This window comes from Scyliorhinus canicula, chromosome 2 (genome assembly GCF_902713615.1).
Source record: "Scyliorhinus canicula chromosome 2, sScyCan1.1, whole genome shotgun sequence".
Classification (NCBI taxonomy): Eukaryota; Metazoa; Chordata; class Chondrichthyes; order Carcharhiniformes; family Scyliorhinidae; genus Scyliorhinus; species Scyliorhinus canicula.
In genome coordinates this window covers 128,380,163-128,399,252 of record NC_052147.1, presented here as the reverse complement: position 1 = coordinate 128,399,252, position 19,090 = coordinate 128,380,163, and the positions used below count along the sequence as shown (strand labels likewise).

The 19,090-nt window shown below is 48.9% G+C and overlaps 1 protein-coding gene across 1 annotated transcript in view; it reads left to right on the top strand.

Moving 5' to 3' along the window:
* Positions 1 to 19,090, top strand: part of cps1 (carbamoyl-phosphate synthase 1, mitochondrial) — a 170,171-nt gene that overhangs the window by 92,372 nt on the left and 58,709 nt on the right. The window contains exons 21-22 of the mRNA XM_038786419.1: positions 5,731 to 5,849; positions 12,814 to 12,955. Coding sequence (XP_038642347.1) covers positions 5,731 to 5,849; positions 12,814 to 12,955 — 261 coding nt within the window. The remainder of the gene's footprint in view (positions 1 to 5,730; positions 5,850 to 12,813; positions 12,956 to 19,090) is intronic.

Below are 19,090 nucleotides of genomic sequence, written 5' to 3'. Positions count from 1 at the left end.
ATCATTATGACGAGCTACCAAGTACCTGAACAAATTGACCACAGCCCAAATGGCGTCTTCAGAGGTCACAATCCAATTATGCAGGCTGCGCCAGGAAGAAATGTTGTTCTCTTTGCTCCACACGGGACTCACACGGTGGGAATGATTGTATTCCCCGTGTCCTTTGCGGAATATGAGCTTCCCTGCCAAGGAGGCAGGGGAAGCTTAATTGCCATTGTATATAAGGTCGGCCAGTTCGGGACCAGACCCAGTTGGGCACCACCGGCAGCAGTGCACCTTAAACCGTGTAAATAAACCTTTGTTTCTTTTGTTCAACTTGGTGTGCACTCCCTGTAGCATCTTAAACCTGGCGACGAGGAGTAATCCTGGTGTGCTGTCAACGCTGCAGCTATGCCGGCTCAGCCACCTCCCTGCATTTATGTTTCTTCGTAGGAGCCTTGTTTTTTCGCCAAGCCCCTGTTCGGGAAGCCGGATGCCTTTGACGCCGGAGGTATGGCCCAGGAGGCAGCTTTAAGGCATTTCAAGAGATGGTGTTGTACTTGGGAATGCTAACACACTACGATTTGGGCAAGCCATTGATCATCATGTATGATACTTCGCCCTATGGGATTGGGGCCATTCTGGCCCATCGGAGGCTGTATGGTCAGGAGCGGCCATTCGTCTTTGCATCCTGAACGCTGACCATGGCTGAACGTAGTACATGCAGATCGAGAAGGAGTATCTGGCGGTGGTATTCGGGGTAAAAAAGTTCCACCGACATCAATGACTGCCATTTCTACATTGGGACAGACCAGCAGCACACATGAAGATGTAGAGTTCACCCAATGAAGGGCCCCATCATCCACCATCGGTCCCAACTTCCCCTCCCACTTCACTTTCACCTCATCCACCGGAGCCAATTCCTCACACAGGAGCCGCTCTGTAGATGCCAGACGTGCTACCATCCTTCGACCCCGCTAGAGAAAGGATCCTCTCCATCAGCAGCAGAGCGGTGCCATGGGGAAAAATTGGGAAGGATCTTAGTACAGAATTCCAGATGTGGAGATACCTGAATAAGTTCAACCCCGAAAGTCCAAACCTAGAATCCTTACAGTGAAGAAGGTGGCCATTTGGCCCATCGAGTCTACACTGACTCTGTGAAAGAAGCCTAATCCCCAGCCTTATCCCCAAAACCCCACTGAACCAGCACATCTTTGGACTTCACCAGACTTCACCAAACTTCACCAACAGTTCCTCCAAGCTGACAAACCGTCCCTCCACAAACCAAATCTCTCAAGCCCCTTCCCTCATAATGCTACAAATGTGGTGTCCAGTCTTGATGTCTCAAACAAGTGATTAACACAAATAGGAGCAAACCTCAGTATGGATTTAAAGTGCTGCCTGAATTAACTCCATATCCTTCGAGTGGACACAGCCACTGGGTTTGAAGAGTACCATGCTGGAGAAAATGGAAGCAAGGCCATCACCAGCACCCCTAAACTAGATCCCCTACATGGCCTTGTCTCCCTCCGTTCCCATATGGATCCCGGATCAATGCATCACCCCAGCATCTTCTCAACATTGGCCGCCCAATAATAAAAAACTAAATTGGCAATGCTGGGCTCCCTGACTGATTTTGCCTTTGAAAACCTGTCCTGCGGAACCTCGGGTCTTGCCCGCCCATATAAAGGAAGATATCAATCTATTTACCGTAACAAAAAAAGATTTAGGGAAAAAAAACAGGAAGTCATTGACAAAGAGACAAAATATTCATTGTAATAGACTGCACTCTGCCTGCCAAGGACAGGAGAAAGTCATCTCAATTTAGCAAATCGGACTTAACCTTCCTCACCAGACTCGTGTAGTTCAATTTATGGAGCTGGGCCCAATCATGGGCCACCCGGACACCCATATGCCGGAAACTAAAGCTGGCAAGGCGAAAAGGCAACGCCCCCAAGTTGGCTCCCCTCCCCGGGGGATTAACCGGAAAGCACTTGCTCTTTTACAGATTCAACTTGAATGAAAATGAAAATCACTTATTGTCACGAGTAGGCTTCACATGAAGTTACTGTGAAAAGCCCCTAGTCGCCATATTTCAGCGCCTGTTCGGGGAGGCTGGTACAGGAATTGAACCGTGCTGCTGGCCTGCCTTGGTCTGCTTTCAAAGTCAGTGATTTAGCCCTGTGCTAAACCATCCCCTGTATCACCTGATGAAGGAGCTGCGCTCCAAAAGCTAGTGATTCGAAACAAACCTGTTGGATTGTAACCTGGTGGTGTAAGACTTCTTACTGTGGCCTTGGATGGTGGAATGATAGGCGCTCGGGCACCTTTCAGCCTGGCGGTCATACACATACCGCTTTCCACGGTATTTTTCCTCTGGCCTCCATGTGACTCCAGACCCACAGCAATGTAGTTGATTTTTAAATGTCCTCTGAAATAGCCACTCAGTTGTATGAAACTGCTATAAAGTCAATGAGAAGGGAAGAAACCAAACAAACCACCTGGCATCGACTGAGGCACCGGAAACGATAACAGTAAACCCATTCCTGTTAACCCTGTAAAGTCCTCCTGACTAACATTTGGGGCCTTGTGTCAAAATTGGGAGAGCAATAGCCTGAAATAGTCATACTCACCATGCATTTGTATGTGGACTGCTTCACTATCTGGCGAGTTTGCAAATGGTGCTGAACATTGTGCAATCATCAGAAAACGTCCCCACTTCTGACCTTTTGTTGGAAGGAAGGTTATTGATGAAGCAGCTGAAGATAGTTGGGCCTTGGACACTACCCTGAGGAACTCCTTCAATGATGTCCTGGGATTGAAATGACTTCCAACAACCACAAAGACTTTACTTTGTGCCAGGTCTGATTCCAACCAGTGGAGAGTTTCCCCCCTGATTCCCATTGACTCCAGTTTAGCTTGGGCTCCTTGACACCATACTCAACCAAATGCTTCCTTGATGTCAAGGGCAGTCACTCTCACCTCACCTCTGGCTCATTTGTCCATGTTTGAACCAAGGCTGTAATGAGGTCATGAGCTGAGTGACCCTGACGGAACCCAAACTAAGTGCCCGTGGCCAGGTTATTGCTGAGTAAGTGCCCCTTGATAGCACTGCTGATGACTCCTTCCATCACTTTGCTGATGATGCAGAGTAGACTGATAGGGTGGTAATTGGCTGGGTTGGATTTGTCCTGTTTCTTGTGCACAGGACACAACTGGGCAATTTTGCACATTGCTGGGTAGATGCCAGTGTTGTAGCTGTACTGGATCACCTTGGCCAGGGGCATGGCACATTCTGGGGCACCAAGTTTTCATTACTATTGCCAGGATATTGTCAGGGCCCATAGCCTTTCCAGTGTCCATTGCCTTCAGCCGTTTCTTGATATCACATGGAGTGAAACGTATTAGCTGAAGACTGACATCTGTGATGTTGGTGACCTCCGGAGGAGACCGAGATGCATCATCCACTCGGCACGTCCGGCTGAAGATTTTTGTGAATACCTGAGCCTTGTCTTTTGCATATATGTGCTGGACTCCTCCACCATTGAGGATCGGGATACTTGTGAAGTCTCCTCCTCCAGTGAGTTGTTTAATTGTCCACCACCATTCATTACTGAATGTGGCATACCTGATCCGTTGGTTGTGGAATTGCTTAGCTCTGTCTGTTACTTGCTGCTTATGCTGTTTGGCACACAAGTAGTCCTGGCTTCACCAGGTTGACACCTCATCTTTCTGTATGCCTGGAGCTGCTCCTGGCACCCACTCGCACTTTTCATTGAACCAGGATTGATCCCCTGGCTTGGTGATAATGGTAGAATGGGGGATATGCCAGGCCATGAGGCTGCAGATTGTGGTTGAATACAATTCTGCTGTTGCTGATGGCCCACAGCGCAGATCCAAGGTAACACAGGCTTCGTCTCAGGGCTCGAAGCCTGGACTTAATTCCTTCCATTGATGACATTTGCCCAGGCCACAAGAAGCATCCTGAAGTTACATGGCATAGGGACGGAGGGGCCCTGCAGTGCTTCTATCTACTAAATTCTTAACAAAATTTCATATATTAATCGACTGCCCTAACTTAGAAAAAACATAGTGGTCATTCACACGAACACAAACTAAACGCCTCCCTACTGTCCTATTAATTCATAGAATCATTGATTATATGAGCTTCACCCCTCAATTTATTTTTTATTGTTTTTGGATAGCTCACATTTGTGTCATCCATTTTGTATACTCCAATGCTGTCTCTCACTCTCCATTCTCTTACTGGGTCTGTTCTTATGCTTTGTCTCACTCTATCTGTACCCATACTGATTCTGTTCCTGTGCTCTCTGTCTCACATTCTCTATACTCCATCTGTTTCTGTTCCTGTGCTCTCTCTCTCTCTCACTCTCTACTGCTTCTGTGCCTGTGCTCTCTCTCTCTCTCACTCTCTACTGTTTCTGTGCCTGTGCTCTCTCTCTCTCTCACTCTCTACTGTTTCTGTTACTGTGCTCTCTCTCTCACTCTCTACTGTTTCTGTTCCTGTGCTCTCTCTCTCTCTCACTCTCTACTGTTTCTGTGCTCTCTCTCACTCTCTACTGTTTCTGTTCCTGTGCTCTCTCTCACTCTCTACTGTTTCTGTGCTCTCTCTCACTCTCTACTGTTTCTGTTCCTGTGCTCTCTCTCTCACTCTCTACTGTTTCTGTTCCTGTGCTCTCTCTCTCTCACTCTCTACTGTTTCTGTGCTCTCTCTCACTCTCTACTGTTTCTGTTCCTGTGCTCTCTCTCTCTACTGTTTCTGTTCCTGTGCTATCTCTCTCTCACTCTCTACTGTTTCTGTGCCTGTGCTCTCTCTCTCTCACTCTCTACTGTTTCTGTTACTGTGCTCTCTCTCACTCTCTACTGTTTCTGTTCCTGTGCTCTCTCTCTCTCACTCTCTACTGTTTCTGTGCTCTCTCTCACTCTCTACTGTTTCTGTTCCTGTGCTCTCTCTCTACTGTTTCTGTTCCTGTGCTCTCTCTACTGTTTCTATTCCTGTACCCTCTCTTTCTCTACTGTTTCTGTTCCTGTGCTCTCTCTCTCTACATTTCTGTTCCTGTGCTATCTCTCTCTCTCACTCTCTACTATTTCTGTTCCTGTGTTCCCTCTCTCTCTCACTCTCTATATCCAACTATTTCTGTTGCTGTGCTCTCTCTCGACACTCCTATTGTTGCTGTTCCTATGCGCTCTCTCCCCCTCTCTCGCGCTCTCTACTCCAACTGTTTCTGTTCCTGTGCTCCCTCTCCCACTATCCATCCCCCAGTCTCCTTCGTCTCTCCCTCTCATACAGAAGGCATTGGCAGGAACTGCACTGCAGCGCTGTGAGTTTGGACAGACCTACAGCATCTCTTTCCCAGTGCCAGCTGTGTTATTGGGTGTGAACAGGTCTCTGGACCACTGGGGGTGTGGGTGAAAGCTGAAATCCACCCTGTTCTTGCCTGGTACCCACAAGAATCTTTTAGTCGAGCTTAGGGTCTGATAATGATGGTTCACTTTTTGCTTCTTCTGCCCCTGCTTTCTGAAACCAGTTGTATTGTGTGGGAGTTAGTTAAAAGTGCCAGAAGTAATTTCAAATGTTCCAACTGATTCGCCACAGCCCTCCTCCAGCTATGTTTTGGAGGCTGATTGTTTTAATCTGTTGATGTGAGAAGCTTTGTGTGATATTTTCTCTGTTTATCTGCCAGTAGATGTCTGTTTTAGCGTCACCTTTTGCTGATTTTACTTCTACAGGCGTTACACAGCGGGATCTCCATAGATAAGATTTATGAGCTGACTGCTATAGACAAATGGTTTCTCTACAGACTCAAGCGGATAGTGATGTTGGAGAAAGAGTTAATCAAACATAACAGGTAACTAACTACAAGCAATGGGATACTGATGTAAACATGTCATTGTGTCCAGAGATGTTATATATATATATACCCTGTAATAGTGGTCGATACTGCAGTGACATAAAGGGCAGTCTCACAATGAGGGGCCAAGTAATCTGAAAGCTTTTAGAAAATCGCAAAAGGCATTGCTGCATCCTTTTTACTGACAGTGTAAGGGCTTGCCTGACCCTTACCGCTGCTGACAGTCCTCCATCTGTCCGCTGACCATGTGGGTCCTCCCTGGGCCTGTCTTCCAGCCACTCCTGGTCCATCTCCTCCTCGTCCTCGGAGGTGGCCACCTTTTCTTTCACCTCCTACACGGTGCCCCACTGTTGTGCCAGGTTGTGGAGGGCACAGCAGACCACCACAAAGCAGGCGGCCGTCCGGAGAGTGTATTGCAGTGCACCAACAGAGCGGTTGAGGCATATGAACCGCATTTTGAGGAGTCTGATGCACCGCTTAATGACAGCCTGGGTGGCTGCATGGGCCTCATTGTACCGGGGCTCTGCACCAGGTACTGGCCTCCGTACTGGCGTCATTACCCAGGTCCTCAGCGGGTATCCCTTATCCCCCAAGAGCCAGCCCCCCATCCTGGGGTTCCCCTCGAAGAGGCTGGGGATATCCGACTACCTCAGCATGTAGCTGTTGTGTACACTCTCTGGGATGTGTGCACACGCGTGCATGATTTTCATGTGGTGGTCACGCATGAGCTGGACACTCAGGGAATGGATCCCCTTCCTGTTGATGAAGGACTGCCAGACGGCCCAGTGAGCACAAGGCGACATGCGTGCCATCCATTTCCCCTGACCCTGGGGCATCCTGATGATGGTGGAGAATCCTGCAGACCGGGCATCCTGTTGTCATCCGTGACCTCATGGATGCACTTGTGGGCTGTAGCTCGTGAGATGCCACACAAGTGCCCACTCAAGCCCTGGAATGATCCTGAGGTGTATAGGTTCAGGGCTGCAGTGACCTTGATGGCCACCTTGAGCGGGTATCCTTCTTCTCCACGTGGTGCCATGTCTGCAAGGACATGGCACAGGTGCCACACCGTCTCCTTGTTGAGGCAGATCCTCCTGTGGCACACTCTGCCTGTCATTTGTTCTAAAGACCAGTGACACCTGTACACCTGGGCTGTCACTGGCCTTGCCCTCTGGATCCCTCCCTGACCTGATGGGCATCCGGGTCCTCAGGGTGTGGGACGGGGCGCTGAACATGGGCCGCCACCTCAAGTCTATGTTGATGCTGCCTCCACACCTCCTTCCGTGACTGGCCACTACGAGGGAAGCTTCTGAGGTTGCCAAGATACCATCCATTGCGTGTATTATCTGTAAGAAATTGGGGAGGTTGTGAGACTGATGACCATCAGTGTCTTCCACCCTTCCCATTTCCCACATCCCCTGCCATCCAAAATGCCCTGCCCACGCACCCACTGCTCTGGTCAGTGGACCCGAGAAGCTGTACCCCAGACACTTGCACATGGCGTCACCTGGACCAGGTGCTGGTCCCTTCCCCGGTGCACACACCCACCCTTTGGTCGCCGAAATGTCCCCAGCGCTGGGACCCAGCCCCTGGGTGTTCGGATGTTGACCTTTCCGTCGGTGGTGTTGCGTCCTGCAGTGTTCAGGCATAGTATCCAGGCATCACGGTCTGATTGGGATGCTAGGCAATAACTCCCACATGCTACATGGCATGCCTATCCACAGGAATCAACTTGGGAGCTAGGAAGTGCTTACTTAACTACGATTGCCAATTCCCAATTAGCCATAGCCTTCAGCCATGCGGCCACAGGCCTCCACGGTCAGGGGGAGTTATGGGTGGTCAGTGGGGCAGACAGGCAGGGACTCGGGTTGCCCTCAGAATGGGAACACACGATCCAGGGGATGGCATGGCAGACCTGCGCGCGCTGGTCACCCATCTGTCCCCCCTCCCTACCACCGATGCTGGCCTGGGAGCTAAGATGGCTACTCACATCCTTGGTTCCCCTCAGCAGCCCTTCCACCAGCTTCGTGTTTTTTAAAAGGTGTATTAATCGGTGTCCACGTGGCCAATTGCTGGGGAGGTGGTTAGATCATGGGAGGCCATTAGATAGGGGGTTGCTCCAGTTAATTGTATGGAGATTGGCCTCAAGTGGTGATTATTGGTTTCTCACCATGCTACAGCGAGTTCCTGACTTTGCCAACGGGAGCAGGCCGGTTAGATCGCAAACCGATTCGTGCCCGGCGTGGTTCTCATTTTTGGCCTCTCCTGCGACTAAACGGCCTCCCTTAAGCGCATCGCAGCCATTAAATCACGGCCTAAGAGTTTTTAGATGGCGGTGAGGAACTTGCTGAGAAAGTCGGCGGGAAATTCCCAGCACAACCCGCCACATGTGACACTTACAAACCTTTTCCTTAGGTCACGCCCAAAGTAAACGTTGATCCCTTCAAGGATGAGACTGGGGAATTAATAATAGGAAACAAGGAAATGGCTGAGAGTTTGAAGGAGTATATCGTACCTGTCTTTGTCATAGCAGACACAAAAAAATTACAAGAATAGTAAAAAAAAAATCAACGAGCAAAAGGAAGGAAGGAACTTGCAGCCATCACTACCACGAGAGAAAATTACTCGGAAAATGAATGGGACGAAGGCTGACCAGGCCTCATCCTCAGGTCTTAAAGAAGTGTCTGAAGTGATAGTCAGGCTTTTTCCAAAAAAATCCTCGATTCTGGAAAGATTCCAGAAGATTGAGAAACAGTAAATGCAATACTTATATTCGAGAAAGAAGTAACAGAAAACACGACACTATAGGACAGTCAACCTAACATCCATAATTGGTAAAATGCTGGAATCCCAGTATATTGAAGACATCAAAATACACTTAGAGTCAACATCGTTTTATGGCTTGATGAGTCTAGGGGGGGGGGGGTGGGGGTGGGGGTGGGGTGGGGGGGGGGGGGGGGGGGGTGGGGGGGGGGGGTGGAGAGATGAGGTGGTGGGACAGCGAGCTTGGAGTGACCAAGGGATTTTCTTTGTCTCACCTGTTGGGCGGAGCAGACGGCCATCTTAGGTGGGCCTGAGGCCTAGAAACTGCTGGCGAAGGTATGACGCATCACTGTGGTAATGGCTGACTCGAGGGTGAAGGGATGTGAGAGGCAGCCGACAAGGTTAATAATAATAGTCACATGGAACTTGCGTAACCTGGGGGGACCAGTAAAGAGGACAAAGGTTTTTGCTCATTTAAAGAATCTGGGAGCCGACTTGTTTTTACAAGAGACTTACATGCGGAAATGGGATCAGACTAGGCTCCAGAAAGCCTGGGTGAGCCAGCTGTTTCACTCTGGCTTCAATAGGAGGACTCGGAGGATGGGAGTTCTAATTAATAATAGGGTTCCAGGCGGAGTGGGTTACAGCGGATCAAGGTGGACAATGTTTGATGGTAGTAGGGGCATGAGAGGGGAAGCAGGTAGTTCTAGTGAATGTGTATGCCTGAATTGGGACGATGTATAGTTTATGAAACAGTTGTTGGCTACGATGCCGGATTTGGACACACACCAATTGATGCGGGCTATTCTCCAGCTGTTTTCGGCGCGGGAGCTGGGGGTTTCACCCAGCTGATGGGTGATAACCCCTCACCAGTCCTGGAATCAGCGCTGAGTTTGCCGTTGTAAAACGCCCACAAATTCTCCATTTCAGCCGGCACGTAGCCGCTGAAACAGAGAATCCAGCCCATGGTTTTATGAAAGGAAAATTTTGTTTGACTAATTTATCAGAAATTTTTGAGGATGTAACAAGGAGAATGGATAAAGGGCAAACAAGAGACCGATTTCCAAAAGACATCTGATGAAGTGCCACGTAAAAGGTTACTGCACAAGATAAGTGCTCAAGCTATTGGGGGTGATATGTTAGCATGGATTTGGTTAACGGACAGAAGAGTGTCAGAATAAATGGGTCATTTTTCAGAATGACAAACTTAATGCTCTGTGCCCCAGTACTCGCTTTGTAGCGAGCTTGTACAGAGGTCACACTCGGATGGCAAATTGAGCAAGAACTTTGCTAGGTCGTTCACAAATCCAACAAATCGTTGCACCATCTTCACACCTGTTGGTTGCTGTATCTCTGTTAGCTCGCACCTTTTGTGAAAGTCCTTTCACTGCCAGTACAGGGCCCATATACTTGACTTCAATGCAGTTTTTTCTTGTCCAGTTTCAGGTTCATCGGGCAAGCTCTCTCTAACTGTCTCATAGATTCTGATCACAATATTTGATGGCTTCTTCCATCAGATATCCACCTCCATATACTGGCAGATCATCCACGATTGTTTCCACTCCTGGAAGGTCACCTTAAGCTGCCTCCATTTATATGCTTCTAGAGCAGTAGAAATGCTAGGTAGCGTGTACAACCACCTGTACCTCAAAAATAGCATCCAGAAGATGTTGTTTTCACTTTACTTTCCATATCCCTCCTTTGCATCTAGGGTGGCAAAGACCTTTGCCTTGACAAGTTGCAGCAATATTTCTTCAATGGTTGTCTTTGGTAAATGGTTCTTCCATTTCTCAATTGTCTTGTGCTGGAAGGCCACAGCTGCCTCTCAGCATAGTGCTGAGTCTCATTAGATCCCGCATCAATAATCTTTAGCTGATGATTGACCACTCCAGAATTCTGCACAAGTCAACAACTCTCCTGAGAGTAAGTTTCTCTTTTCTCAGTAGAAGTGCCCTCACTGGGGACCTGTTATTCCTAAGACAATCCTGTCTCGGATCAGATCATTGTTCAGTTGCTCAAACTCACAAGATTCAGCTGGACAGCTCAATGCAGTCGCGTACTGATCAATATTCTCTTCCTCGTCCTAGGTGATGTTGAACACATAATGTTCATAAATAACATGAATAGAGGGTTCAAATTGGGTCTTCAAGGCCTCAAAATTTCACGAGACTGACTTTCACGAGCAATAGTTTGTAGCACTCTTTCCAGAGCATTGATAACAGAGATCATAGAATCCCAACAGTGTAGAAGGACATTTGGCCCATCAAGCCTGCACCGACCCTGCCAAAGACCACCCTACCCAGGCCCAAACCTCTTTCCTATCCTTATATCCCCACACAACCTTTGTACACTTAAGGGCAATTTAACTTGGCCAAACCACCTAACATGCACATCTTTGGACTGTGGGAGGAAACCGGAGCTCCCGGAGGAAACCCACTCAGACCGTCACCCAAGGTCAGAATTGAACCTGGGTCCCTAGCGCTGTGAGGCAGCAAGGCTAACCACTATGCCACCATGCTGCTCACATTTGTTCAAGTGTCCTGTTTAACTCTGTAGCCATTTCATAGTTCTGCCATTGCAACTGGAAGAATTTCCAATATGTTTTCAAATCTCCCTTCATCTACACAGAAGTCGATACTGGAATATTCAGAGCCACACTGACTCACCTTGCGGTCACTGTCCTGTACAAAGCTGCAGTCTGAAATTTCAATTATTCTCTGCTGTTCTTTACAGCGGCTGTCTCTCTTACAACTATCAAAATCCACTCAAATTTCAACTGCACACACCTGACACCATGTTTCATGTGCTGTGGAAAACTGGCTTCCGCAGAAAGCCTTTGTTTGAACCAAAATGACCATAGCAGTCACGACTATGGCAAGCCACAGTACAGTGCATTCCACCAAACACTGTTCACTACGTTTCCAAGTTTCATGCCATCTGCAAATTTCAAAATTATGCCATATATCCCCAAGTTTTTAGGGGCTGGTTTAGCACACTGGGCTAAATAGCTGGCTTTTAAAGCAGACCAAGGCAGGCCAGCAGCACGGTTCAATTCCCATACCAGCCTCCCCGAACAGGCGCCGGAATGTGGCGACTAGGGGCTTTTCACAGTAACTTCATTTGAAGCCTACTTGTGACAATAAGCGATTTGCATTTCATTTCATTTCAAGTAATTAACATACATGAAAAACCACAGTGATTCCAGTACTAAACCCAAGGAAACTCCACTGAATACCTTCCTTCAAAAAGCAGCCATTCATCACAACTTTCTGTTTTGCATCCCTTTGTAAATTTAATATCCACGCTGCTGCTTTGTGTGAATTATGTGCTCAAGGTAAGTTTGCAATGGTGCGAGTGGCGAGTTAGGGAGTGGCAATCCCAGGTACCTGGTGAAGCCATTCTTTTGCTACTCCAACAGTTCACCTCCATCCCAACCATATCCATATTATTTCCATTCCCATTCCACCATTCTTGAAGCCTCATGGAGGGATATTGCCAAATTGAAGGCTGTAGGCTCATCCTCATTCAGAGCAGGATAGGAACTTTCCAAACTAATTTCACATGGATAATGAATGGAAAGTGGGATTCTTCACCTTGTCACCTTAGTTGATTTGAACTGCAGAGGCCTTGTGCAGCTGAACTATAGAGCTCATGAATATCTATGAGGTGACTTATTTTTGTACCATGAAAATCCTATAGCCTTATTTATAAAAAGAAAACATGTCCTGCAACAAATCCTGTTCACTCCTGTTGACTTGTGCTTGATGACCTGTATTTGCAATGAAAGGTGGGTGTCGAGCTGGTGGGAAGGAGGACGTTATCCCAGTGGTTTGGATAGTGGAATGAGAGCATTTCTGGCAGGGCCAGCATTTGCAGTACATCCCCAATTGCCTTGAGGTGGTGGTGGTGGTAAGACTCCTTCTTGAACCGCTGCTGTCCATATTCACAGAACCGGAAAGCTGCCATAGGAAATCTGGAAACCAGGAGCTTCTGTCTTTATTGAATCTCCATCGATCTGCTCGGCATTGAGGCCTCACACAGGCAGGGGTAATCAGGGGGGGTTGTGAGTCTCTGTTTGACCTACAACCCAAGCCCAGTGATGTACGGTTGCATTAACAAAGCATGTCAGTTTGAGAGAATTAATTGTACAGCTTTTCCGCTGCGTTGTTGCTTTAACTGCTTTGGTCTCTTCCATCAGTGAAACCATTTCTGACGAATTGCTGTTAAAAGCAAAGCAAGATGGATTTTCAGACCGACAGATTGGGGACTGCATTGGCCTAACTGAACTTGATGCAAGGAAGCTGAGGGTACACAGGAACATAAAACCACAGATTAAGCAGGTCAGTCACTGTATTTACTCTATGAGCTGTCAGTAGACATGCCCCTGTCCTTCATTGGAGATGATTTTTATCAGCAGTGCTAAGTCATAACAAAGTCCTGGTTTCAATCTCTAGTAAATGTTGAGTTATCTGATCTCAAGCAAGACAGTAATCAGAATCACAAAATTGTGCAGGGCAAAAGCCATTCAGCCCATCATCAGAACTATCACTCTCCTGGTGCAATCCAGCCACCAATTTCACATTCAGATATTTGCTTCAAATGCTTCTTCAATCTTCCTTTAAGAGAATCATTGTCTTTTACCAACTATTCCCTGGATTGAATGATCCCAAACTTCAACCACTTTTCCTCATGAAGAAGTTACTTCTAATTTATCTCTCCTCATTGTGCGGACTCCCCAACCAGAGGGAATAGAGGCTTTCATTTCATGTCCTCCATCGTAATGCTTTAAAATTTAATCTGCTGCCAATTCTTTCTGCTTTAGTCCCTTCCCTTAACTAGAGTCTCTTCGCTATATACTCCAGCTGCAATCCTGAAGTCGCAGTGCTGTACACGCTAACCACTCCTCAAGATCCTGATCTATCAAGCCTGAGTTCTATACTTTCCCTTGTATTAAACCCGTCCATAACCTTACTGCTTCCTATATCTGTAACTTCTTCCATCCCTACAATCCTTCAAAAGCACTGCACTCCTCCAATTCTGCTCTTTGCAATTCCCTGCTTTTATTCTTCACCGAACAAAGAACAAAGAAAAATACAGCACAAAAACATATCCTTCCGCCCTCCAAGCCTGCGCCGACCATGCTGCCTGTCTAAACTAAAATCTTCTACACTTCTGGGGTCCATATCCCTCTATTCCCATCCTATTCATGTATTTGTCAAGACGCCCCTTAAACGTCACTATCGTCCCTGCTTCCACCACCTCCTCCGGCAGCGAGTTCCAGGCACCCACTACCTTCTGTGTAAAAACCGTGCCTCGTATATCTCCTCTAAACTTTGCCCCTCGCACCTTAAACCTATGCCCCCTAGTAATTGACCTCTCTGCCCTGGGAAAACGCCTCTGACTATCCACTCTGTCTATGCCTCTCATAATTTTGTAGATGTCTATCAAGTCGCCCCTCAACCTCCGACGTTCCAGTGAGAACAAACTGAGTTTATTCAACCTCTCCTCCTAGCTAATGCCTTCCATACCAGACAAAATCCTGGTAAATCTCCTCTCTAAAGCTTCCACATCCTTCTGGTAGTGTGGCAACCAGAATTGAACACAATACTCCAAGTGTGGCCTAACTAAGGTTCTATACAGCTGCAACATGACTTGCCAATTTTTATACACAATGCCCCGGCCAATGAAGGAAAGCATGCCATATGCCTTCTTGACGACCTTCTCCACCTGTGTTGCCACCTTCAGTGACCTGTGGACCTGTATACCAAGATCTCTCTGACTGTCAATACTCTTGAGGGTTCAACCATTCACTGTATATTCCCTATCTGTATTAAACCTTCCAAAATGCATTACCTCACATTTGTCTGGTTTAAACTCCATCTGCCATCTCTCCGCCCAAGTCTCCAAACGATCTAAATCCTGTTGTATCCTCTGACCGTCCTCCTCGCTATCCGCAATTCCACCAACCTTTGTGTCGTCCGCAAACTTACTAATCAGACCACTTACATTTTCCTCCAAATCATTTATATATACTATGAGCAGCAAAGGTCCCAGCTTCGATCCCTGCGGAACACCACTAGTCACAGCCCTCCAATCAGAAAAGCACTCTTCCATTGCTTCTCTCTGCTTTCTATGACCTAGCCAGTTCTGTATTCATCTTGCCAGCTCACCCCTGATCCCGTGTGACTTCACCTTTTGTACCAGTCTGCCATGAGGGACCTTGTCAAACGCCTTACTGAAGTCCATATAGACAACATCCACTGCCCTACTGCATCAATCATCTTTGTGACCTCCTCGAAAAACTCTATCAAGTTCGTGAGACACGACCTCGCCTTCACAAAACCGTGCTGCCTCTCGCTAATACGTCCACTTGCTTCCAAATGGAAGTAGATCCTGTCTCAAAGACTTCTCTCCAGTAGTTTCCCTACCACTGACGTAAGGTTCACTGGCCTGTAGTTCCCTGGATTATCCTTGCTACCCTTTTAAACAAAGAAACAACATTGGCTATTCTCCAGTCCTCTGGGACATTACCTGAAGACAGAGAGGATTCAAAGATTTCTGTCAAGGCCTCAGCAATTTCCTCTCTAGCCTCCTTCAGTATTCTAGGGTAGATCCCATCAGGCCTTGGGGATTTATCCACCTTAATATTTTTCAAGACATCCAACACCTCGTCTTTTTGGATCTCTGTGACCTAGGCTATCTACAACCCTTCTCCAGACTCAACATCCATCAATTCCTTTTCTTTGGTGAATGCTGATGCAAAATACTCATTTAGTACCGCGCCCATTTCCTCTGGCTCCACACATAGATTCCCTCCCCTGTCCTTCAGTGGGCCAACCCTTTCCCTGGGGAAATTCCTTACTTTTTATATGCGTGTAAAAAGCCTTGGGATTTTCTTTAACCCTATTCGCCAATGAGTTTTCGTGACCCCTTTTCGCCCTCCTGACTCCTTGCTTAATTTCCTTCCCTATTTCCTTATATTCCACACAGGCTTCGTCTCTTCCCAGCCTTCTAGCCCTGACAAATACCTCCTTTTTCTTTTTGACAAGGCCTACAATATCTCCCGTTATCCAGGGTTCCCGAAATTTGCTATATTTATCCTTCTTCTTAACAGGAAAAGGCCGGACCTGAATTCCTTTCAACTGACATTTGAAAGCCTCCCACATGTCAGATGTTGATTTACACTCGAACATCCGCCCCCAATCGAGGTTCTTCAGTTCCCGCCTAAAGATGTCATAATTAGCCTTCCCCCAATTTAGCACATTCACCCTACGACCACTCTTATCCTTGTCCACCAGCATTTTAAAACTTACTGAATTGTGGTCACTGTTTCCAAAATGTTCCCCTACTGAAACTTCTATCACCTGGCCGGGCTCATTCCCCAATACCAGGTCCAGTACAGCCCCTTCCCTAGTTGGATTATCTACATATTGTTTTAAGAAGCCTTCCTGGATGCTCCTTTCAAACTCTGCCCCGTCCAAGCCCCTAGCACTAAGTGAATCCCAGTCAATATTGGGGAAGTTAAAGTTTCCCATCACAACAACCCTTTTACACCTTTCCAAAATCTGTCTACGTATCTGCTCCTCTATCACTGGCAGGTGTACCTCCAGCTATTTGGACCTCAAGCGTGATGATTTTCTTCCTGAACCGTCCCATCTTTCTACCTCTCCCTTCTACTTGTAGATGCCTCCTTAAAACATATGGACGCTATTCTCAGGCCTCGATGCGTTCTCGTTTGAGCGAAACGTGGCCTGTGAATAGTGGGAGAGGCCAAAAACGAGAACTATGCCAGGTGCCAAACAGTTTGCGATGCAACCAGCCCGCTCCGGTAGGCAAAATAATCGAGATCTCGCTGTAGCGAGGCGTGAAACCAATTATCACCACTTAAACTCTATTTCCATACAATTAACAGGATCGATCTCATGTCCACCGGCCTCCCATCATTCCTTGGCCTCCCTAGCAAGTGGGCACCCTGGCACCAATTAGTACTCCTTTTGCAAAGGAGGGGCTTCTGCGGGAAACCAAGTAGGTGAATAGCCATCTTTGCTCACAAGCAAAGAGCCTGGGGGTGCTGCGCTTGCTGCCCCAGTGTTTGGCGGATGTGGGGGACCTCAGCAAGGGGGAGCGCCTCCATAGGGGTGGGGTACCAATGCTGGGGAGGTGCTGGGCGGGGGCAACTGTGTGCGGCACCAGCATGCCAACCTCTGGATCATGTGCACCCGTTCTGGGGGAAAACCTAGCTCCTGCCTGTATGCCCCACCGACTAGCGGCTGAAAGCTATTGTTGGTAGGGAATTGGCAATCATGGTTAAGTGAGCACCTCACACAACCCCAAGTGGATTCCCGTGGGTGGGCGGGCCATGTAGTATGTGGGAGTCATTGCCTAGCACCCCAATCAAACCTTGATGCCTGAACACTGTGCCTGAACACTGCGGGAGGCAACACCAGACACGCAGCAGCCAACATCTGAATTCCCGGGGTTGGAACACAGATCCAGGGATAAATCCATGGCCGGAGGGTGGGTGAGTGAGGGGGGAGTGACTGGAGAGATGGGCCAGCGGGTTGGAGGTCGGGCTGCACTGTGGACAAAAGTGACAGAGGTGTCAACTGCTTGTGGTCAAGGGTCATTAATGTGTCACAGGTGCCCCACAGTCCCGATGGTGCTTTTGGTGATCCTCAAAGTGCTTAGCTAGCTCTACCGCTACATCTAGGTGTGTCCCCATCTGAGATGAAGGCAGCCAGCTGCTTACCTCGTCCCATGGCTTTCGATGCCCTGGCGGGCATTCTCTGAGTGCTCTGGGGCCAGAGGGCCCCGTGGTCACTTGTCAGTACATGCACAACTGTGCCACCCTTTCTCTGGTTCTGACCTCGATCCATGGCCTCATCAGAGATGTGGAACTCGGGGGAGCTGGTGGTCACCATCCCCACTCCATGGGACGGGCCTGGGTTGGCACCCAGCACCCCCTCCTCCCGCTCTGTACCCATAGGGCCCTGGGGCTGGTTCGCGTCCCTGCTGCCCCTGTGCATTCTTTCTTTGCCAGCCCTAGCGGCTTCCCGCTGTCTGCACAAAGATGTCAATACGCCTCAGTGATTGGGACATGCTCTGCAGCGCTTCGGCAATGCCCACTCACCTGCAACTGGGACAAGTTCCGCTGCGTCTCGACCATTCCCATCTGACATGTCCCGCAGAACCTCGTCAAGGTCAGCCTAATACTGGAACACGTCCCCCATTGAGTCAAACATTCTGCCAAGGCCCCCAGCCAGGGCTGTGCTGACTCCGCAACGCCTTGGACACCTTCACTCATGGTGCTGACATCATCACCAGGCTCTCCACTGCGCTTGGCACCCGAGCAGTGTTGGCCTCGGTGTCACACATTGCCAGCGTCATCCCCTGCATCCGTAGCTATGGACCTGCTAGAGTGTCGCCGACATCTTCTCCTGAATGTCTCGGATGCTCCCTAATGTCTCCATCAGCTCTGGGTAAACCTGTTCCAGAGGCTCAGCATCAGGCTGGACCCAGCTGGGTCCTGGGATCCAGCAGACCCCCAACTGCTGTCTCGCCTGGGGGTTCCTACCTCCACCTAATATGCATCAGCAGCAGTGTGGTGCTCACGGGATTGTGCTCAAGAAGCCTGACTACTAACGTTTCCCATCGAGGTGTGTGTGCGCTAGTGGAGGTGGAGATGACAGCAGTGACGTGTCGATCGTGGCATTCTCAGAGCTCTCCTCCGAGATGTTCTCCTGGGAGGCTGGAGAGGAGACCACCCCGGATGGGCCGGTGCCGTGAGCTGGAGGATCTGCGGGAGAATGGACATGTGGTCAGTGGGAGGGATGGGTCAGTGCGTATGGCAATAACAACTCACGTGTGACATTTCCTCCGGGTGGGGCACGGTGGATCCTTTGCAGCGTTCTTCAACCTCCGCATTGGTGACCTCTCTGACCTTTGCTTCTGTAGGTCTGAGCCCTCTCCCGGCGATTGTGAGCGAGACACAGAGAGGGCATCATTAGCCACACACCTGGTTCACAGTGGTTGGCGGGAAGATGTGAAGGAAGGGTTGGGGAGGGGGTTGAATGGAGAGGGGGGGTGAAGGGAGGGTTGGGGGCAGCACTTGGGGGCGGAAAGGTCTCTTGGGGGTGTGGGGGGGGGGGGAGGGGGGGCATTGGTGTCAATTCACTCGTGCTGCCTGGTATAGGTCGTTGACCTTCTTGCCACACTGGAGGCCGGTCCTTCTGGTCACACTCCCAGAGCTCACAGCAGCCGCCATCTCCTCCCAGCGGCACTGGCTGCCCTGTGCCTTACCCTGAAAGACCCTCTGGGGAATAGGACATCCCTCCTTGCCTCCACCGCATCGAGGAGCCTCCCCAGGTCAGCATCCCCAAACTTGGGGCCGGTCGTCTTGGTGTCATGGCTGTGAGCTGAGTGGGGCTGGCTGTGCAAGTTCTGTTTTACTGCTGCTCGACCTTGATATCGGGAGA